The sequence below is a fragment of the Oreochromis aureus genome, linkage group 6, assembly GCF_013358895.1.
Source record: "Oreochromis aureus strain Israel breed Guangdong linkage group 6, ZZ_aureus, whole genome shotgun sequence".
NCBI lineage: Eukaryota > Metazoa > Chordata > Actinopteri > Cichliformes > Cichlidae > Oreochromis > Oreochromis aureus.
In genome coordinates this window covers 41384408-41406939 of record NC_052947.1, presented here as the reverse complement: position 1 = coordinate 41406939, position 22532 = coordinate 41384408, and the positions used below count along the sequence as shown (strand labels likewise).

The 22532-nt window shown below is 45.6% G+C and overlaps 2 protein-coding genes across 5 annotated transcripts; one reads left to right on the top strand and one right to left on the bottom strand.

Annotated features, from left to right (window-relative positions):
- Positions 1–402: 402 nt before the first annotated feature.
- patl1 (PAT1 homolog 1, processing body mRNA decay factor) lies at positions 403–12394 on the bottom strand. The gene is made up of 20 exons (XM_031745440.2): positions 12265–12394; positions 9380–9485; positions 8054–8278; positions 7724–7978; positions 6864–6940; positions 6571–6651; positions 6233–6427; positions 5937–6038; positions 5114–5200; positions 4339–4556; positions 4119–4260; positions 3876–3993; positions 3698–3795; positions 2971–3030; positions 2683–2828; positions 2437–2596; positions 2239–2364; positions 1549–1640; positions 848–997; positions 403–764 (listed from the first exon to the last, which is right to left on the bottom strand). Exons 1-20 carry the CDS (start codon positions 12277–12279, stop codon positions 743–745), a joined length of 2475 nt encoding a protein of 824 aa, XP_031601300.1. The 5' UTR covers positions 12280–12394; the 3' UTR covers positions 403–742.
- Positions 11071–20554, top strand: LOC116324726. 4 transcript variants are annotated; one of them, XR_005613448.1, is made up of 6 exons: positions 12333–12468; positions 14276–14498; positions 14569–14676; positions 14963–15509; positions 18877–19228; positions 19382–20554. XR_005613448.1 is itself a non-coding variant. In XM_031745439.2 (6 exons), exons 2-5 carry the CDS (start codon positions 14352–14354, stop codon positions 19110–19112), a joined length of 1038 nt encoding a protein of 345 aa, XP_031601299.2. In that variant the 5' UTR covers positions 12333–12468; positions 14276–14351; the 3' UTR covers positions 19113–19124; positions 19382–20554. The 4 variants fall into 4 exon arrangements, 3 of the variants coding, with proteins under 3 accessions (XP_039469691.1, XP_031601299.2, XP_031601298.2); XM_031745439.2 differs by having other exon boundaries at positions 18877–19124; XM_039613757.1 differs by lacking the exon at positions 12333–12468 and adding an exon at positions 11071–11152 and having other exon boundaries at positions 18877–20554.
- The last annotated feature ends 1978 nt before the right edge of the window (positions 20555–22532 follow it).

Sequence of the window (22532 nt, the reverse complement as noted above, 5' to 3'; positions counted from 1 at the left end):
ACAATCTGACAAGAAAACAGATTATGATCAGAGTCCGCTCATGGAAATGCTCCTCCCCCAAGTTTGTCCTGTGGGCGTTTGCCAGAGACCTGATTGGTCAGTCGGTGTTGGGCCCGTTTGTTGGTTTCTTATCTAAAACCCTGATAGGAGGTGACTGACGTTGGGAAACCCCGAGGTTCCCTCACAGAAAGCCCACACTCTGTGACCTCCATATGATTTACCTGTGAATAACTCACCTGGGCAGAATATCGTTTCTTCCTGATATTGTTTCTCATGCAAATCAAAAATATCAGTGAATTAACCAGAACAACATTTAACATCACATTTTTGCATTACTGGTTTCTGGATCTGTGATTGGACTGAATCGTCCGGAGCGTTTGCACGTGTGCAGAAAGAGACGAGATTTTATATAATAGAAATACTTTCTTTAATCTGAAGGTTCATCACGGACATATTCGTAAACAAGATACTTAAAAATGCAGATTTCATTAATTTTTGTCCCCATTCAGACGCTGAGTGTCGCTGTCTCACACACACACACACACACACACACACACACACTAAACACAGAAAAACAAAAGTGACTAAAGATTCTGCTCGATTAAAATCATCCGCTGTGGCTTCACTTCGAGAGCGCGCGCGCACACACACACACACACACACACACACACACACACACACACACACACAAACAAGTCTGCATCAGCTGGGTGGGTGGGGGAGGGGCTGCGTGCAGTAACTTCTACCTGGACAAAGCAGAGATCCTGAAACAGACACAGGATAAAACGTCAGTTTAACGTTGCCCCTCTCGTGTGTTCTCGCCATCGCGCGTCCGCCGCTCACTTACTGTAGCTTGTCCTGTAACAGCTCGAGCCTCTGCCGGTCCACGTAGCGTGAGAAGAGGGAGAGCAGGTTGGGAGGGGTGAAGAGGGGGGGAGAGAGGGACGAGGAGGGGACGCTGAGCAGCTCCCTCGTCACCGAAAACACCAACTCAGTCCTGAGGGAGGAGAGAGGCGGGGTCATGCTCACTGTCATTAGCACGAATCACGTCAAACTTTCCCCACCAGGGGGCGCCGTTCTCCAGCAGCTGTATGGAGAGGAGTTCATCTTAACTTTTCAGCTAACCCGACTTTACCACAGATCAGCTCATGACTCTGGATGATGATCACATGACTCACTGCACCATCTTGTGGTGGTAACTGGTATTACAGGTTCAGTTAATTCTGGAAGATTTTTTACTTTTTAATAAAAATAAACCAAAAGTATTTAAAACAATCTTCCAAATTAATTTTAATATCACTTATTACATGCAGCAATCCTTTTACGCTGACTTAGATGTTAAGCTGCAAACTTCTGTTCTGATTGTTTTAAGAACAAAGTGCGCACCATGCTGAGAGGACAAGTTTGCAGCTGTGTTGTGACAGGCTGCTGGTAACAGAAAACCTGAAACTGTTCATCTGTCCCTTATGTGCAGACACGGCACTGGCTGAGATTTTATGCTTCACAGATCAGGATCAGGTGGCTAAAAAACACACACACACGGCTCACCATCGATTGTCGTCCATGAGCTGACAGTTTGGGTCGGAGCTCTGCATCCTCTCACCTTCACTTAGGATCACGTAGAGCAGCGTCACGCCAAACTGGACAGAAACAGGCGTGTGCATGTGAACACACGTGGACGAACATCAGTTTGTTTAAAAAACAAAAACAAACAAACAACGAAAATCCCCCCCAAACCGTCTCTCAGAGCCAACGCATCACTCTGACAATATCAAATATATTGAAGGAGAAGTAAAGAAAAGTTTTCTTTGGTCTCTGGATAAAAATCCCAAAGAGACACAAACCCAGCGACGTTTGAGGAACAGGAAGGACAAACTGTGCGTGTGAGGATCTGCAGGTACGCTGATGTAAGCGTTATCATCACGTCCTTCAGGGACTCCAAGCACAGCATATTAGGAACAGCTGCGTCTCTGCAGGTGATGCTAGGTTTACACCCTTTGGCTCGTTTTACAGATCAATGAAACGAGCGCTCAGGTGTAATCAGCTGATCACAGACTCTGTCAGAGCAGCTGCAGCAGCTGAAATCTGGAGTTTGGTCGTTACATTGAAGAAAAAAAAAAGTTCAGACACTTTGGAAACAGGAAGTGGCACAAATGGCATTTCCTTCTGTTGCTATGGGTGACCTGGGGTGACGCGCGTGCTCTGTGATTGGTCAGGGCTGGGCTGTGGGGTGCGTACCTTGTTGTGCAGCACTGTGGCCAGCTGGCCCTCGCTGCCTTGGAGCTCCTGGAGCAGATCTGTGAGTGAGGCGCTCGATAACGACTGGATCACTGCAGAAACCGGCTCCACCAACCAGCACAGCACCTGAACGCAGAGCAGAGGCGTTAATGCCGCACAGACACAGGTGAAAATGATGTCACATCCTGCGGGGGTTACCTGGTCCTGTTTGTCCTTCTTGGCTAAAGCGGGAAGGTTGCGGGCAATTGCCATGACAACAGCAGCAGCCTGCGTTGAGGGCAGGAAGGGGAGGAGCCGGGAGATGAGCCGCTTGCCCTTCCTCACCGACATGATCATCACACACTGCTCGTCACTCACTCTTCACAGAGGAGAAGAAAACACGTTACACCGCTGAGCCGCCTGTGACGGCGCTGATTGGACAGAGTAAGGCCCGCCCCCTCCTACCTGTCATCCCACTCTTTCTCCCGCAGAGAGCTGCAGAGCTGCTCCGTGTTGCTCTTGTGCTGCTCCAGCAGAGACTCGCGGTCCTCCTCCGGCGCCTGGACGAAGCGCTTCTCAAAGTCCTGCACCTCCAACAGCAAACTGTACATCTGCAGGCGGAGGGGGAGGAGGAGGGAGGAGAAGGAGGAGAGGGAAGAGGAGAGAGGAGGAAGGGAGACATGGTTACATTTCTCGAAGCGTTTCCTGCCGTCTGCATGAACATCCTGTCGTGCACGGCTCTGCTCGTCCTACCTTCTCCACCGTGTAGAGGATTTGTCGCCTCTTGTTCCAAACCTGCTTCTCTCGTTTCTCCTTCAAGAAAACAGAAACAAAAAGATCAACGGGACCCGAAACCTGATAAAACACTTCAGGATTCAAAAGAAAGAACCCAGAACCAAACAGCTGCTGTGTCACATTTTTTTATCTGACTGCTGGGTTTGGTGGATAAAGTGGATTCAGGACAATTTGAAGCTCGTTTCACAGGGACACTGATCCACTGTAACACCGACTGCCAGCTGTGCTGCACGTCCGACCTCGAGTGGAGAGGCTGGACCGACAGGCTGTTAGCAGCGTCCGCTGAAGGCAAAGACTCCGGTTTCTCTCAGAGCGACATACAAACACACACGTGAGGGAAACACTGATGTATTTAGTCTCATTTGTTCTCATTTCCAGCTCTGAATAATCGAGCCGACTCTTAATCAGAATTCTGTTTTTCTGATTTGATCAATCACGAGGCAGCTTTCTGATCATGTGATCAAACATTTCACCAAGTTTCAAGCAGCATTTGAAGTTCTGGAGATCCTGCAGCTGCTTCATGGTCTCACAACGTGTTTTGTTCTTGTACGATCTGATCGTCAGCTGGTCTGAAGAAACAACCCGCTCTCATCTGAGCCTCCATTTTTGTTTATAAAGCAAACTTTAAAGTGCAGCTGAAGCAGCATCGTCATAAAAACGTTTGAATGTAGAAAGAAATAAAAACCTCGTCGTCTGAGCGAGTCGTCACCACGGCGTCGATCATCTTGCGGGGGTTGTTGACGCTGGAGACCGTCAGTTTACCCAGAGAGCCTGCGAACTGAACTGCAGACAGACCCGCGTCAGAGCAGCTGATCGAGCAGCGCGACATTGACATCACGCGGCGAAGCGCCGGTGTGGGTTACCTGGTCTGTAGGTGTGCTCCACCTTGGCCACCTGAGGAGTGATGAGCTTGGTGGTGTGCTCCTTCTTGCTGCTGTCTCGTTCTTTCTCCTGACGCTTCTCCATTTTCTCATAGTAGTTCTACACACACACAGACACACACACACACACACACACACACACACACACACACACACACCATGAACAACCATCACACTGACTCGTGTGGGGCTGCTTTACCTGGAGCAAGCGTCGGTGAAACCCACCTGATAGTAGTAGTCATCCAGGTAAGGGTCTGTGCTCTGCAGCTGCATCATCTGGATCTTCGTCACCCACTCCTTCTCTTTCTGAGTCATCAGGTTGCTGTAGGGGTCTCTGCTGCGCCGGTCCATCCCGGGCCTGCGGTCCCTGCACAGACGCAACAAGACTATGACTGCGTGTTGGCTCGACCAATGAGCAGGCTGCGTTTCTCGCGCGCTTGCTTACCCTCCTCGGCTCTGCATGCGCTGGGTGAGCATGCGGCGGTGCTGTGGGTGAAGGTGAGTGGTGTTGTGCCGGATCGGTGGCGCGTGGTTAGGGGGCCCGTGAGGTGGCGGGGGGCCCATTCGGTGACCGTGCGGAGGAGGAGGGCCTCCGAAGAAGGGCCTGAAACCTCCACCGCCTGGCAGCAGAGGAGGAGGACCGCCGCGGGGAAATCCTGCCACCTGGACACACGGGACAGTCAAGAACCTGAGACGCTGTGAGGGAGCGTTCGCTGACATGTCATCGATCACGCTTAACGGGGTAGCCTAACAAGTAAGTAATAACAACATGCATGCAATAACATCCATCCGCTTCTCCTTTTCAGGGTAGCAGGGGGCGCTGGAGCCTATCCCAGCTGTCATAGGACGAGAGGCGGGGTACACCCTGGACAGGTCGCCAGTCTGTCGCAGGGCCAACACACAAAGACAGACAATCATTCGCACTCACATTCACTCCTGCAGTCACACCTATGGGCAATTTGATCAATGAACTTATCCCCACTAACTGCTGTCTTTGGACTGTGGGAGGAAGCCGGAGGAGAGAACCCACGCAAACACGGGGAGAACATGCAAACTCCACACAGAAAGACCCCGGCCTGATGGTGGAATTGAACTGGTGCATGCGTGTATGTATGCAAAAACTTGTGTGTAATAACATCACGTATATGTGTAATAACATGTATGCAAGTCTGTGTGTGTGTGTGTGTGTGTGTGTATGTGTGCGTGCGTGCGCGTCTGACCTGAGAGTTGAGCAGCTGGGCGCGTTGAATCTGCGACAGAACAGGACCGACTCTGGGGGGGAACGGGCCGCGACACAGAGGAGAGTTCTGACAACACAAAAAAGTGACGTCAGAATAAAACACGGTGATGAGGTCACATGACCGCGCTGTTTGTGAGGAAAACTAAAATCAGAGCTAACAGCTGGCCTGACCCCAAAGCTGTAAATATGATTCACGAAACCGAGACGGGTCCTTCCTGGACCTTTGTGGGTGTGACTACACACAGCAGCACGAGCCGTCCACACAGTCACAGGTTCAAGTATCATTCAAGTAAGTATCATCCACAGCCCTGGTGGTGACTGAGAGGCTCCGCCTCCACAGGTTCACCTACAGAAACCTGCTGATGTCATCACCCCACACAGACTGAACGCTCTTCAGTCATTCTGATTAAGCTACAATACAAAGTGCAATCATTTCATTGTGATTCTTTGTTTTCATAATCACTAAAAGACCAAATCACACAGCTCCACCCTGCAGCCTCCATCAGCTCAGTGCTGAACCACCTGATCCAGGTGCTGGTGGAGGTCACCACACAATCAGCTGCTAGCTCATCAACAAATACAGAAACAGTGATATTAGCCCTTTTATTGTTCCATGGTGGGTAAATAAATACCACACGATATAAAAACCATCACCAGTATTATTCCTGTCAAACAGAAACCTGTGATGTCTTTTCTATTTGGCCTGTAAATACACTGCAGCGCACCGTGCTGAGCGCAGGAGTCTGCTGACTGACGCAGACGTGCAGAGAGCCGGGGGCAGCGGGTGGAGAGGAAACACTCACAGCAATGTTGAGGAGGGTGTTGGGTGACAGACGCTCGGGGAAAGGAGCGGGGTATCTGTGCTGGACCGGGGCTCTCACGTGCACCGCTGTGGGATGGTGGATCTACACAGACACACACAGACAGAGGGCGGGGTTAACAGAGACGGAGCCATTACACGCAGCCGAACGCCAGCTGTGCGTCCGACTTTAAAAGCACATCTCGGCGCCATGGCAACGTTTAAATCCTGCGACAGACACACGTGTTCACTGGTCACAGCAGGGAGGGACACCCAGCAGGAAGACTTCCTGTTTCTGACCTGGTGATTCAGCGCGTGGCTCATCGGCTGTTTGGGTGGAGTCCCGATTGGCACCGCCCTCACCGGAGGGGAGCCAATCACAGGGGAAGAAGAGCGTGGAGGAGGAGCCCTCTCTGACAGATCCTCATCGTTCCTGCCCTGAGGAGCTCGTTTAGGATGGCCCACCTCTTTGATTATAGACATGAGTGGATTACCCTGAAGACAGAAATATGAATAAAAATATAAACAATAACTACATAAATGTATTTAGTCGTTCATTTCTTTATTTTTGATCATAGAATTAACACCTAAACTGGCGATGAACAGTTAGATATCCAATAAGAAGAGTAAAGTTTAACCTCCATGTGTGTGACCAATCCCGGGGCGACGCTCACGGGGCCAAAGCCCATGCTGTTCTCCCAAATACTGTGAGAGCTCATCTATGAGAGACAGGCAGAGATTCAAGAAACAAACACTTCATGCACATCAGGCTTAAACTGATTCTGCTGCAGTGATCAGACTAAACACTGGACAGGAAATCTTAAATCCTCCTGTTCGTACATATTTTTTTTTTTAGATGATTCAATTTAATTTTCTCAAAAACATTTTGCCACGCTGCAAAGATACTGCACATGAAGGTAAGAACACTGACCTGGCCCATGGGAGCGGTGCCTCTGCGCAGCAAGTGCTGCTGCTGTTGGTAGCTGAGCATGGACGAGGGAGGAAGGCCTGAAGCACAACAGCAGGTTTCAGTCACACAGGGCAAACACACAGCATGCTTCTGGAGCTAATGTGAACTGAAGCTGCAGACTGAGCGAACAGCAGAAACACGGAGTCATCGTCGGCCTGATCCTAGAGCGGGAATCTCTTTGGGAAGCTGCCCGGCAGTTTCAGAGAGCACAGCAGCGCTGCAGCCTCACACGAAGTGCTCGCTGTCTTTGCTTCTGTTCAGTTTTATTGTCAAGCATTAAAACAAATACTTTCTTGCTCCAAGTGTGTGAAAGGCTTTTCCAAATTTCGGATACCGGCGTTTCTCATGAGGCAGAAAATGACACCTGGTTTTACCTTCTTAGTTCCCGACATGTAGAAAGGAAACAGCAGGTACGTCTGCTCTGAGCATCGCAGCCACGAATTCAAAATCAACCCTTTAGGCTCCAAAATCTGCCGGTAGGCTAAGAAGCCATGCTTTCTTACAACGAGTCTTTGATGAACAGATCGATCAAAGAAAACAACCAAGTGCATCTTTAAAAATGTGAAATTTCATCAACTTATTCAACATTTAATTTCCCCAAAATGAAGCTGCTCACACGAACCAGCTCATACAAAAGAGACCAAATGACAGACGCTACGAATCAACTGTGACCAACAGTCATGTGACAACAGATCCACAGTCAGAGCGCGCACACTAACACACACACACACACACAAAATTAAAATCTCAGTGGCATGAAACCTATAAAAATAAAGCCCACTGAGCTCAGTGAATCTGCGAAGCGGTCGACTCATTCTCACCTGACGCAGGGAGCCCGGGAGGCAGCTGGTGCTGGGGATGCTGGTGTGGCTGGGTGGGGGGCGGGATGGGGGAGGGCTGCGGCAGGACTCTGGGCTGGTCCAGCCCCCGCAGGGCGGAGAGGCCGGATCCTGAAGAGCCGGGGGACAGACCGGGTCTCTCGGCCGCCCCGACTCCAGCGATGGCGGGGTCGGCGTCCAGGATCAGCCTGGCCAGAGACTCGGCCAAGTCCCCCTCCCCCACTCGATCCTCCACATCTGAAGCGAGAGATTACAGACTTTAAAAGATGCCGACCTCCACTTGATGCTTCAGCGATAGATGACATCACCTACCTGATGGCGGCAGTCCAGATGAGGAAGAGGAGAAGCTGAGGGAAGCAAGGGATGATGGTGGAGGGGGATGGACTACAGAAGGGATTCGGGTGGAGGACGGGCGCTCGCTTGTGCTCAAGTCTGAGTCCCCTCCCATCCCCCCTCCTCCGAACCCCAGCCCCGCCCCCAACCCGTCCCGTTCATCGAGCTCGGCGAGGCGCTTGTGTTCCTCCTGCCAGTCGTCATCTGGAACAAACAGGGAACATCAAATCTGCGCAGCCCCAAATCACATGTGAAAGGTCAAAGGTCACCACAGACAAATATGCAAAGACAAACCATCCTACAAAATAAAAGCAGAGACGTGAGGATGAGAATCTGTGTTCATAAACACACAGAGCACCTTCAAACCCTCAGAGGTCCCACGTACATGTGACCTCCTCATTTATGGGGCCTCTTGGAAAATATCAGAGTATACCGGCGCTCTAAACGAGCGGCAGCGCTGTGACAGAAACTGAGCTCGTGTGATCTAAAATAAGGTTTCTCTGCAGTCGAGCAGCACCGCGCTCTTTATAATAAAGAACCAGGCTGACAGCAGCCACCGCCCTCGATTTGTGAGTCTAAATGTTCTAACATTTATTTAAAGCTTACTGATACAATAAACCAATAAATTACAGGTTTAGCTCCCCAGTAATATATAAAATAATTATGAGTTTCTCTCCAGTAACAACGAAGACTTCAGTAAAACTGTGGCCTACATGTCATCTTTGGTTCAGTGACTTGTTCATGGTTAAATGCTTCAGCAGCACATTCAGTCTTTCCTCACTGAATGAAAGGAGGTGAGAACAGCTGAGCCTCTGTGCTAATAAAAAGCAGATGTTGTTGCAGACGCTCAAAGATAATCAGGGTATAAGTCTCCCTCTCAGTCATCAGCCTGTCAGAGCAAACAGAGTCTGAGAAGCGCTACGAGCTAACTGCAGCTCAGCACCTGACCCTGTGACCCGGCTATCGTAGAGCTAACTCAGTTTTATGGTTCAAACATTTCACTGCACGCTCCACAACAGCAAAGAAACTTTTATCAATCATTGTGAGAACCTATGTTGCTCATTGGTTTACTCCATTTTGTTATTGTTAGACTGTGTTTGAGCAGCTTTGTTCAGAGTGACACCAGTGCTTCTTACACGAGACCTCAGTGCACGACGTGTCTGACAGACCGAGAGCAGGAAAAAACTAGCCAGGCGTGTTTAATACGAACATCCAGGAGATCTGACAGGACAGATCCACAGTACAACCTCACCTCGTCTAGACAACAGAGGCAGACTGAATAAAAAAAAGATGTTTCTTTCTTACCGATGGCCCCGGCTCCAAAAGTGTCATCGTTGAATTGATCGATTTCATCTTCGTCTTCTATCAATCCATCATCTTCCTCCTCCAGCATACAGTCTTCATCCAGGGACTAAAATAAAGGAGGACAAGAGGGATGAAAAGATCTACAGATGTGAAAGACGAGGGGACAGAACAGCTGCGACTGGGACGTCAGAATAATCTGCGACTCTATAAAATAGAGTCGCGCTCCATTTTCTGTTAATAATGTCTCAACACTTTTAAATCTCGTCTCAAAACTCAGAGCTGCATAGCCTTCACCATGATTCTGTCTTAGTGGAGTTTTATCTTGCTTAGCTTTTATACTTTCATGCTTTTTTCAACCTTATGTTTAATTTTTATTTTGCTATGTTTTATAATATTGCTACTGTTATTGTACTATTGTAAGGTGAGCTGGAGGGTCTTAAAGGTGCCTATAAATAAAATTTATTATTATTAATATTATTATAATTTCTACAGAAACAGCTGCAGATATTTTGTCATCCAAAGCCCTCTCTCCATCGTGCGGATGGTCCTGCTCGACACGCGGCTCCATCAGACATTTATAGTAAATCAGATCCACAATCTTATTTGTTCTCAGAGCTCTGCAATCAAAAGCATCCTCTGGGTGTGTCCAATCTGACACACAACCAGTTCAGTGAGTCTCATCAGAGATTAGTCAACAATCAATTCACAAAAGCTGACGTGTTTTTACTAGTGACACATAAATATTATTGCTGAAAATACGTCCTGCTGCTGCTGCTTCAGGGCCATTCCTCCATGTGAGGGATGATCCTGATTCAGCTGTTGTAAAACTGATGAGACATTAAACACAAGCTGACACTGTTAAACATCGTCTCATTTGCTGATTGATTGATTGGCTGAATATTGCTATTGGAAAATAAAATGATATTTAAAAATGTTCATCAATTTTCCGATGCTTATCAGACGGGTTCTCAGGAGCTAAACAGAGACTCCCAGACTCCCCTCTCCCCTCTAACCTCCTCCAGTCTTCTGGAGGACACCTACATCCTCCAAAGCAGCCAAGAGACTTCATTTGTCATCATGTTCTGGGTCTGCTCAGGTCTCCTCCTGCCAGCGCTCTCATAGTGTCCGTCTTCAGCCGGGATAAACGAGAGCTGTGCCAGGAAGGACATCCGGCATAAATCTGTGCTTCCTCTTGGCAACTAATGGAGCAGCCGAAAGTAAACAGCAGCATCCATACCGCCAAATAAATCTTGTTATTGATCTGCGTGCATCGTTACTCTTTACCGCAGGAACTGAAAGAGCTTCACAAATTTCTCAGCAGAGGTTTGATTGCACTTAATATAGAAAAACGTATCAAAGACGGCCCACAGGCCTCAAAAATACATCCAGAGAAACTGCAACAATTGCACCAAACAATGCAGGTGCAGCAGCCTTGCACGCTTTACTCTGAATCTAAGTAAATGATGACAATATTTATTTTTATTTTTTTGCTGTCTTGTGCTACGTGCTCTTCCTGATGAAACCCTCCACTTTATCCAGGCTCAGGAACTGTGCTGGGAAGTATAGTAGCTCGGGACCGTGTGAGGGAGGGGGTCATGTTCCCACTGTTAAGTTTACTTTTTAAATGTGGTCATTCTAGGTGTCAGGAACGAGGAGTACTCGGGGCAAGCTTATTGTTTAAGGACCTGTGACAGACAGCCCACGGTGAAAATCTTCACTTCGAGGACTGAAAATCAATAGGTGTGATCACGGTGGCCATGTCACCTTACAAAGGTCAGGATATAATTTTAAAGTTAAGCCAGATGTCTTAAGCATAGAGATTGATGCCCAGTCTCTTCCTCGCAGTGAGGAACATAACTTCCTTTAGCACTGGTATCAGATCAGTGGATATCTAGCAGATACCTTCAGCTGCGGTGTTGATATCTGGGTCCAAACGGAGCTGGAAAAAGCTGGATCCACGCCTACCAAACACTGCGCATGTCCTCAGAGGCAGCAGTAAATTCATTCTTGTCGAGCAACTGACAGATTTGTTATATGACGGTTCATTTTATGAATAAAATGCTGACTAACTGCTGGAGCTTACAGCACCGTTATTATCTTGTATAAACTGGCTGATCGTCAGTGTGCTGTCAGGGCCACATGGACCTGTGATGACAGTTACTTTTATTTAACACATCCAGAAGGCGCCAGAAAGTCTAATTCAAACCGACACTGGGCCTTGGTGGTCAAAGTGTGCTAAACTGAGCTGCAAAAGAAACGCCTCAGCCTGAGTTGGCATTTATAGCATGTAAGTAAATACTAGGAGTAGCATTGACCACTGGCCAAATGCTAGCAGTAGCTAGCTGAGACAATGACCCTGCTTTCACTGGGAAAAACATGAAACGCAGAGGAGATTAACTCAAAACACGAACACCAAGGTACTGACAAGAGAAGCCATTAGTAGCCTTCCATTTTTAAACTACCTGCTGGGAACAATAACGTTTCTAATCACAGCACTCTGGCACCCTGCAGCTAGCAGAGGCGCCTGTTAGCCGCAATGCTAATGCTGACGTGATATCGCGTAAGACTCGCGTCGATTAGCTGCTGCCCTCAGAGGCCGAATACGACACAGTCAGGGCCGCTGCGACACTCCGGACTGTCACAGCGGACGCTGGTTTACTGTACAGTGCTGTAACCCACACGGGCCGAGACAGGGCTCGCCGTCCCCGGTTCAGCACCAGGAAAGCGGGCTGCCTCGCAGGCCGCACCGAGTTCAGCCGCATAAACAATAGTGAACGCTGAGCACGTACAGCGCGCGCTCTGTGGTCACCGTGAGCTCTCCGGGACTCACCGGAGCTCTTCCTCGGGAAAAACACACCTGATTATTTCCACAGCGCTACACTCACCTGAAATCGAAACATCTATCCGCAGGCTTTCGGGAGAAGGAGAGTGCATGGGAAGCTAGGCGGCGCGCAAATGACGCCAGCAGAGGACGTCCTCTTGGACCCACGTTACGGAACGACGTGAACGAGCGCGCTTTGACGTTCGCGCTCCGGGCTGTAGCGCGCCTCCTGAAAATGAGGAAACAGAGCGAGAAAACAATAAGAACGGTAAATAAAGAAGAAAACAGCACATCAGACTTTACAGCAGCGATTTTCTCTGCACTACAGCTCGCTGTTTGCTTAAAATCATTATTTAATAGCTTCATTGGACTAGATCACCATTCTATGACTATCATAAAGCTTTTTTTTTTTAGAAATAAGGAACTGCATTATAATGGCTCAGCTCAGTGTTGTGTTGTTGGAATAAATGTTTTAATGGACTCAATGATTTCATTTGTCGAAAACAAGCCATAATACGGGAATAATGTAAATGATTAAATTATTAATATTACAACTATGCAGTACTGTGCGAAAGTCCCGAGCCACCCCTTATTCCTTTAGATTATTCCCTGCGAGCCAGACTTTGTTGTGATGTTTTAAAGTGGTCCTGAGCAGCAGGTCTCCACAGTGGGCTGTTTTTGCACTTGTGTTCAGTCCGGTCCTTGTACCTGAGCATTTTCAGAGGAATGATTTTTTTTTATTCTTGGCTTGTTAAGCCGCCCAACTCTGACTCATCACAGCCAGCTCAGCAGAAAATACATTTTAAGTTGCTTCTTTAGGCACTTTGTTACCAGCAGCCTGACAGATCATTCGTTCCCTTTTGTTTAGTTGTTTAGTGTCAGTGTGGTGTCACAGTCATTTGTACCAAAAGTTCAAATACTGATTCAAATTCTTTACTCGAGTAAAAGTGAAACACTTAGTCTGCCTCAGTTTATATGAACAAACATAATGTGACATGTACAGATTTAACAACACGAGGACTTCCATGTGAGCTTTAAAAGAGCATCCTTCCCTTTAACTCTAAGCTCTCTTCTTCCTCTCCCGTCCTTCTTTCTTATATTTCTCCATCTCTGAGTGATGTTAGCTCTGTCTTTTCTCTCCCTGTGAAATAAGCAGCTGGACCTTTAGCTGCAACACACTGTGAGACAAACAGTTTGTGTGTTTGCTGATGTTTGTTGAGCTCATAGAAAGGCTGCATTTTAATTTTTTTTTAATTGTTGGAATTTTTTATTAGTCTTTTATTTATCCAGGTAAAAATCTCATTGAGATTAAAAATCTCATTTCCAAGAGAGACCTGGCATCATCGCACCAAAAGTCACATACCACATAGGTATATAACATTTAAAACAAATACAATATCCCATACCAACATGTGTAAAATATACAATAACAGATCAAATTAAGAGTACATTAAAAACAATGACACTGAGTAAAAGAGCTGTTCTCTCGTTCCTTTAAGACAGACTTAAACTTTTCTATGAGAATAGAAACGTACAGAGTTTGATCCTTCATGCAGTAACATCTGGACCTTCAGTCTCAGAGTTGTACAAACTCTGTTTTAGCTTTATGTATAATAATTTTCATCCATTTATGTGCACTTTTCAGTAAATTGCCTATTTTAAATAATTAACTAATATAATAATATTATATTATATTATTATTAATAGTATAATATTATTAAAATATAATTTTCCTATTTTCTCAGCAAAATATAAAGAAATGAGTGACTCATGACTTTTGCACAGTACTGTATCTGCAGTTTTACACGTGTGTGTATTTCTGAGTGAAAAAGTAAAATTGTAAATGTGCAAATATCAGATGCTGTGTTTTATCCCACAGTAGAGCTGTAATATTACCACATATTTACTGAAATACATTTCTTATCTTTAACTCTGATTATTTTTGTTATTTTTTTAGTTATAACTGTGCAAGCGCATCTTTACATAATAACAGCTGTGCACTGGCTCAGCACTGATGCACACATGTAATTTAAACAATACATCAAAGTGCATCAAAGTTTTTGCATTTTTACCAGAAACAGCGCAGTGCCTCCTCACAGTGAAAGCAGAGCTCCTGAATACTTGCATGTGTGTCGCGTGTTGAGCTCCACCATGGTTCAGTGGCAGCTCTGCACTCTGGAGAACCTGATGTATTCGGGGTTTGGCCGTCCTTTTCCACGACACGGCCTCCAGCTGCTCTTTTGGTTTTCCAACCAGTGTGTGACCTGTGACGCCGTCCAGCTGGTGGTCACCATGAAGGTAAGATCAGGTCTGTGTGTGTGTGTCTGTGCGTGTGTGAATCAGACTAACACCTGATGTGTTTCCACAGCTGGTGTCGGACTGTCAGCCGGAGAACGGGAACTTCGGCTTCCACCTGTTTGGAAACATGGAGGAGCTCCTTCCTGTTCTGAGCAGGCCCAGGAAGAGCAGGAGTAAGGTGTGCCATGTTTGTTTGGTAGTTTCACAGGCAGAGATCAGTCTGCTTCCTGTTAGGGGAACCGCTCAGCTGGTTATGGTTCAGTGAAAACACTCGCTTCACTTTCAGTTTGAGGTTTCATGCTCTCAGCTGGAATCTGAATGTGCAAACATTTCATTATAAGTGAAATGAGAAGAAGAGGAAAGGCTGGAGCGTGCAGGTGGGAGTAGGACTGTAGGGGCAAAGTGCTGTTTTATTCCTCCTGTAACAGCACCGCCTCTGCCCTCCATCTTTACTCTCTTTCCAGGTTACGTACTTTGAGGTTGGCAACCTGAGCACAGAAACGTATCCTGCTTCTGCAAACCTCCCGGCATACGTGAGGGAAAATTATCGGTCAAGTGTCAGAAGCAACAACTCTAACATCGACCGCATCATCATTGGTTACCGGGTGAGGACCCGGGTGGTGGAGACGGTGTACGTCACCGAGCACGACCCAGCCGCCTTTGGGAGGTTCAGATTCGACAGGACTTTTGAAATCAGCTGTGAACTGATCCAGGCCCTGCAGAACCCCCAGCTGGACCTCACCAGCTTCCTCATCCAGATGGGCTACTACGTAAATGTGCTCCAGGGCATAGGAGAGATCCCCTACTCGGATCCTTCAGCTCAGCAAACCTGCAGCGTGGTGCAGAACTACAGCGGATACACAGCAACGACACAGCAGCAGCAGCTCTACTGGTATCCCAGCAGCTACGAGCAGCACGTGCACTACAGCTACAACACATCAGCACAGAGCGGGCCTGCAGCTAACTACAGGAAACTACCGACGTACAATTACTGGAAGCTGCCTCGTGAAGGTAAACCTGCAGTCAGGGTTCAGTTTAGTTTCAGATGTAAAAGTTTTGAATGGCAGAAAATGTCGAATATGGCTGTGTGCCAATTCAGGGTCTGCACGCTTGAAGTACGCACACTACGCGTACTTCAAGTACGGGAAGTGCGGAAGTGAGAGGCTTGTGAAATGGGACGGTCTAGCCTTCGTCGTGCTGTTCAGGTTGCCTAGCAACCATGATACTAACCGCGAGAAACGTTACTTACAGCTTTGTGTGACAGAAATGAAGGAGAAAAAATGTTTTGTTGGTCATTCATTTTTGTCATGACATCACTTTGATCAGTTGAGACCACAGGACTGTAAAACATGATAGTTGGGCTTCATTTCTGTACTGAACAGTCATTTAAGATTAGTTAGTAAATAATAATTAGCTAATGTTATTCATGAGACTAAAGTCATCTCACTGTGGTAATGTTAATATAATATGGACAATATTATAGTATTGTCATATATATATTTTACAGCAGTGAGCTTGAACTCTGGGTCAAAGATTCAAGTTGCAGTTATTTATATTTCCTATCACCTTAAATCTTCACTCAATGCTTACATATATGTGTAAAAAGCAAATGTACGAGCTGTGATAACTGTTTCTGATAGAATGAAGATCAGACTGATATATGAAATATTCCTTTATTGAGTGAGAAAATCAGACCATGTCATAACTGCTTTAAGTCATACAGAATAGATATCAGAGCCTTAAACAGGCTGACTTCTGCTAAATGGGTCAAACTGGGCAGAAAGTCTACAAACACATAACATCCTTATAGAATATGATGTAACACTATAGATCAACTTAGCTCAGAATATATAAAGCATATAAACAATTACAGCAATATGATGCAACAAACACAGCAGTGCTACTAATCCAAAATACTCAAAGCTTCATAGAACTGAAACAAACATTTATTTTTAGCTCCATTCTGCTGCTGATACATACTTTAGGTTTCTGAATATTAAACTTGTTGCTGCCTTTCATAGTGTGTAACTTGAAGGCCCTGAGTACTTTCTCCCACACTGAAAACACTGGGATGATAACATTATTTGAACATTACCTAATAAGACTGATTCAGGACAGACAATTAGTTATGTTAAACTTTCCTAGCAGTCCTTCACAAACAGGGAACAGTCTGTCTATTCTCTCCATCTGTCAGCTGCTGCTGGCTCTTCCTCCTCCTCTTCCTCACACACTGCTGAGTTTGTCCTGGTGGATCATCAGGGTGCAAAGCCTCACAGATGATGTGCAGCAGTGGGTCCCTCAGTCTGTCCTCACTCTGGACACTTGCAGTTGTCACACATGGAAATCAAATGTGTGATAAGCTGCAGGATTCAAACACAAGTGTAACTTATAAATACATGTTCATACTTTTATTCCACAATCAGAGAGAAAGAAACAGAGAGAGAGTGCAGGACAGACAGACAGGTGACAGTCTCAGGTGTACACACTGCTACAAAACAGCACAAGAGAAGGAGGATTTAGTGTTTGTGTTATTACGAGTGCTAAACAAGAAGAGTTCCCAGATGGTCCAGTGGACACATGTGTGACTCCTGTGATTAAAGCATCTTTCTTTCAGCTTAACGAGTGAACCGTCAGCTCGTTCAAACACACGTTAAAGTCCGTTTGGCTCGACACCACCGAACAGAGGCAGCAATATAACATAGCTAACATTAACAGTGCAGTGAATCCTGCTTGTGCCGTCATATTCAGGACTGCAAACCGAGCAGCATCACTGACTTTCAGCTTGTGTTTGTGGATATATGACTGACTTTAATTATCCATAAAATCATCACATTCTCTGTAAGATTAAGGTCGACTATATATATATTTAGAAGTAGAGGCTTTAAAACCAAGTTACCGCTGAAAGTACAAACATCACTAATGTCACATAACTTTGCCGACATGTGGCCAACAGTAATGTTTTAATGTTCTTAAACATTCGCACATAAATAAGTGACATAATATTCAGTACTTACTTTTGACAGTTCACTCTTCCGCCGCTCCCTTCTGCCATATTTTGCGGCAAAATGATCCACACCCACCGCCGCTATGGATTGTGGGATATATGGGGCCGGCGTGCACGGACCACGCTTGATATTTGGGGAAATCGACTGCGCATTTGGAGTATGCATTTGAAGTGCACTTTGAATTGGGACAGCCGTCGTCGCGTGGCGGTGACGTAATCGCACTTGAAATGCGTACTTCAAGCGTGCAGACCCTGAATTGGGACACAGCCTCTGTCTGACTGGCTTCTTCGGTCAGGTCGCCCGAGTTCAAGCTGAGATGTGCGCTTCGTTTGGGGTTTTATTTACCCAGATTTTCATTGGTTGGTATGATTTGTCGTTTTGGTTTTCTTTCACAAGAAGCACTCGAGTTGGAAGCAACTGGACGTCTTATCCAGATGTGCAGAAGTCTCAGTGATGAGGTGAAACATCTAAAAAAAGACGTCCAGTCGTTTTCCACTTAACTGCTTCAGATGATCATGAGCTGTAGCAGCAACTACAGTGGGTATAAAACGTGTACACACCTGTTAAAATGCCAGGACTTTATGATGTATTGTGACCTTTAACCTCTACTATTTATTTAAAATCAAACCATGTGTGTCAGGGGGATTTTACATGTTTTCCTACAGACAATGAGCTGGTGTCATATCTGTGATTTTACTTTAGCATTCAGACTTCTTGGGTTGAGTCTGTCATGCTAGCTCGGCAATATTTACTCACACTTTCTCACAAAAGCGTCTCTGAGATCGTGAGGACATCTCATTGCTCCACAGATCGTCTGTTGGATCCAGTTCTGGGTTCAGGCTCAGATCTTCAAGACCTTTTCAAGATTTTCTTCTGCTGAAGCCAGTTTTGTTGATCTGGATGTTGTGCTGTTCCCATTTTTAACACAAAAACAAAAACCTGGCATTCAAACAGGTGGGGTACACTTTTTATATCACCTGTAGGGTCTGCTGAAGAATCGGCTCCTGTAAAAGTTCTGGACATGAACCTGGAAATGAAGCTCTCATATTTAGACGTGATTGTTCAGAGCTGCTAGCACCGCGAGCCAGATTCCAGTCACACTTTAGATAATGAGGAACACTAAAGGGACAGTTCACCGTCTCTGAGCTGTACAGCTTTCTGTCCTTCTGTTTTGGTGATTCATATTTTTGAGACATCAGCAAACATCATGAAAGAAAAAAAGAATAAAGAGACTGAAGAATAATCCTCAAACGTGAGCAGTTCGGTGCCTGGCAGGTGACGGGGATCGTGTCTGACTGTGTGATCGAACCTGTAAAACAATCTCTCTTTTGTAAGAGTAACATTTTAAAGACTTTCTGAATTTCTGTCTTCAGCTTTCAGTGGAAAACCAAAGAAGCGGGACGGAGGTGAGGACTTTGGCTTCCTGAAGCTTCTTCTCGGCGCTGGAGCGCTCTACTTAGCAGCCAAGTGTCTGTTCTGGTTACTCGGCAGCTGGTGGAGCGAAGACGTGGATGGAGACGTGGAGCTGAAGCCACAGTGGACTCTGACGTTTTGGCGCCGCGCTCCCAGTTATCGGCACACACACGTCATGCTGGATTACGTCTTCTAAAACTCGCTCATGGTATCAAATGTCACACAAAGCTGTGGACTTTCTGGACTCCAGCCTGTGCACTGCGCTGTTTTCCACACTGGAGGAAAAATGATTTTTTTTTTAATGATTTTAAGGTGTTTTTGCTTTATGTTTGACACAGACTGGACCAAAATCACATTATGCATTCATTCATGCATCCAGCTGAATCTGTAAACACTGAAGTGCTGATCTCTGAAATCTTACATTTTAAAAATCAGTGCAGTAATCATGTGATGTTCCTGTTCCAGGAAGCAGCTTTAGCTCCAGATGATTCAGTCTGAGTTTTCACTTCCACAACGTCAGCTCTGATTATTTTCACCCTGAGATCAGCGCGAGCGGAGAAAGAAAGCCATCACCAATCGAGCTCCGATACCACGATTCACCACGGCAACGGAAAAATAAAGAGCAGGGCGGCGATTTTAATCCAGAAGAAGCAATATGAGCGTGTGTCAGGACGGGAGCATCAGAGATCACACACTCGCAGTGAGACTGGTTTTGGTTGTTTTTAGTGGAAAATAAACTCAAACTTTGAATCAAATATTGTTTGACATAATTTAAAAACTAGAGCTCAAAATTTCAGCATGAAATGTAATCAGATTACAGACTGTCTGTAGGTTATTTTAGTCATGTTTGAGACTAAATATTCACATCGGGTCTTGGGAATGAGGTGTGGGCTGGGAAACCCACAGATTTCTCTCCACAGGTTCGACTCCCGAGGCTGGAAGCGCAGAGAAAAGTGAGTTCATTAAACAGCTCTGATCCCAGCAACAAGGCAACACCACAGCACCAGGAGCCAGCGCACACACTAACACAGGTGACTTCACTGCCCACAGCCTCCAGGTGCGAGGACTCGTAGAGCACGAGTGTTGAACATTTAGATTCTGTCGATCGTGTCGGAGAATGGCCGACACAAAGGGAGAGGATTTGAAACCAGTAAATCCAGTAAAGTCCAAGAATGAAGCAGAGAGACGGAAATGAACAGAACTTTAAGGCAGGTCGCACAAACATGGATAAAAGTGCGTTAGCTGTTTGACACAGAAATACGGAGGGCCAGGAGTGACTAAATGAAGTAATGTAATACAAATTTTAATTATTGACACAATTCATGAATTCATTTTGTCACTCCTGGTGCTCCGTATCTCTGTACCTCTTTTTACTAGTCGCCCAGCTTTTAGCAGACCACATCAGGTCGAGTAAACCTCGAGGTATTTCTCTGCTGGACAGAAATCTAATCATCACTCTTTTTTTCTGAAGAACAAAAACCAAATTTCTGCTGCTGTGGATTCAGTAAAATTGTTCCCTGGATCTTAGATCTGAATATTAACAGGTGTGAACATATGGCTACAACATCCTTAAATCTGGAAGCTATCATTCAGAAAACCCAACGCAGACTAAACAGCGTCTCCTGAGAGATCTCTCCTTAAGAGGAAGAACTCTGATCGCCAAAGCGTCGCTGCATGTAGAGAAAAATCCTTCAAACAACATCGACAAGATGCTCCGTAACTTTGTGTGGAGAAATACGACTCAGTATTTAACGAAACCTGTTCTCAACAATGCAAATGATAAAGGTGGTCTACACCTCTGGATTTTAGCACTTTAAACAATACATCTAAGATTAATTGGCTAAAATATTGACAAAATATCTCAGCTCCATTTGGAATGTTTTTCTCCTCCATGCGAGCTCTAAACTAGGCGCTTTAAACGTTTTTGGCATGAATCAAATCCCAATTAAGATTTCTGCTTTTCATTGCTGGACCTTTTTGGACTCTCATGGACACTTTATACAGACACAAATCCCTCTTTATGGAATACTGGTTTCTTAATATCCCGCCTGGGATTATGCTCAAGTTTGTGCTGTTCTGGTCACGTCCCAATCCAAACCCTCAGCAGTTGTCTTATTATCACCATCAGATACAGCTGCAGGCAAAATATGCTTCTCTAACAATTCAAGGAGAATTTTATTGTCAACCCAACAATACACACTCAAGTATAGAGTGGGACGAAATGTCTGGATCAAAGGTGCAAACTGTAAAAATAACAATGAAACAATTCAAATATACAACAGTGCCGTACTTTAACAGAAATAGAAAAGAGGGTCAAACTGTTGTATGGGGCTCCAGCTGCAAGGTTATTGGTTAACGGCTCGGTCTCAGATGTTTTCCCACTGGGTAGAGGAACGCGTCAGGGATGCCCCCTTTCTCCCCTACGGTTTGCACTTGCATTGGAGCCACTGGCAGAGGCTGTAAGAACTGACCCTGTGGGGTAACCTTGTTGAATACTGAATACAGAATGATGTGTTGCTCTTTCTCACTAAGCCAGAAACATCTGTTCCTGCACTGACACATATCATTAATCAATTTGGCCGTTTTTCAGGGTATAAAGTAAATTATGATAAATGTGAAGCTTTGCCACTGGGTGATATGGGGAGGTGGGACACTCCTCCTAATTTTCCTTTCAGGTGGTCGACCACAGGTTTTACATATTTAGGTATCAGGGTGTCCGCAGACACAACGGAGTTCTACAAGTTGAACTTTAAACCAATTGTGGCCTCAATCAAGAATGACCTCAATAGGTGGTTTGACCTCCCCCTGTCTTGGATGGGTAGAATAAGTTTAATCAAAATGAATGTTTTACCCAGAATATTATATCCCATACAAATGTTGCCTCTAAGGATCAACAGAAAAACATTCTCAGAGATTGAGGGATCTCTCTCTAAATTTATATGGCATGGGAAGAAATCTAGACTAAAGATACAGATTTTACAACTGCCTACAGATGAGGGGGGGCAGGCACTTCCTAACCTTTTAAATTATTACTGGGCCTGCCATGCACAAATAATCTCAGGGTGGTTACATTCCTTTCAACACCAAGGCGAGCCACCCATAGATACTTGGTGCTGTGACCTCTTTCGCCTCTTAGTCTTATATCTATTGATCTGGCTGACCTTCCTCTTGGTGTCAGAAATAATTGTATTTTGATGCCTACACTTAAGGTTTGGCATAATATTGCTGCCCATGTCAGAAGAAGAGGTTTCTCTAGTGCACTGCAGCCTCTAATTAGGAATAAAGCTTTCCTTCCAGGTGTTGGCATTGGTATATTTGATGATTGGTGTTCTAAAAATCCAGCCAATCAACCTGTTTTGAATCCTGTTGAAAGCTTTTTCCTTAAATTTAATGAGGAAATAATCACAAAAAAGAAATTTATCTCTCTTTGTTATGGGAAATTATTGTCTTTGAATTTTGTAACCACTGATAAGGCCAGGGTTCGGTGGGAAACTGACCTCGAAGTTCAGCTTAGTGCAGAAGGATCCTTAAGCGTAAACCTGCTCGGGAGCAGGTTTACTTTATGTAAACAGGATTAGATCGCGGCCACTCAGGTATGTCCGCTTCATTTATATGA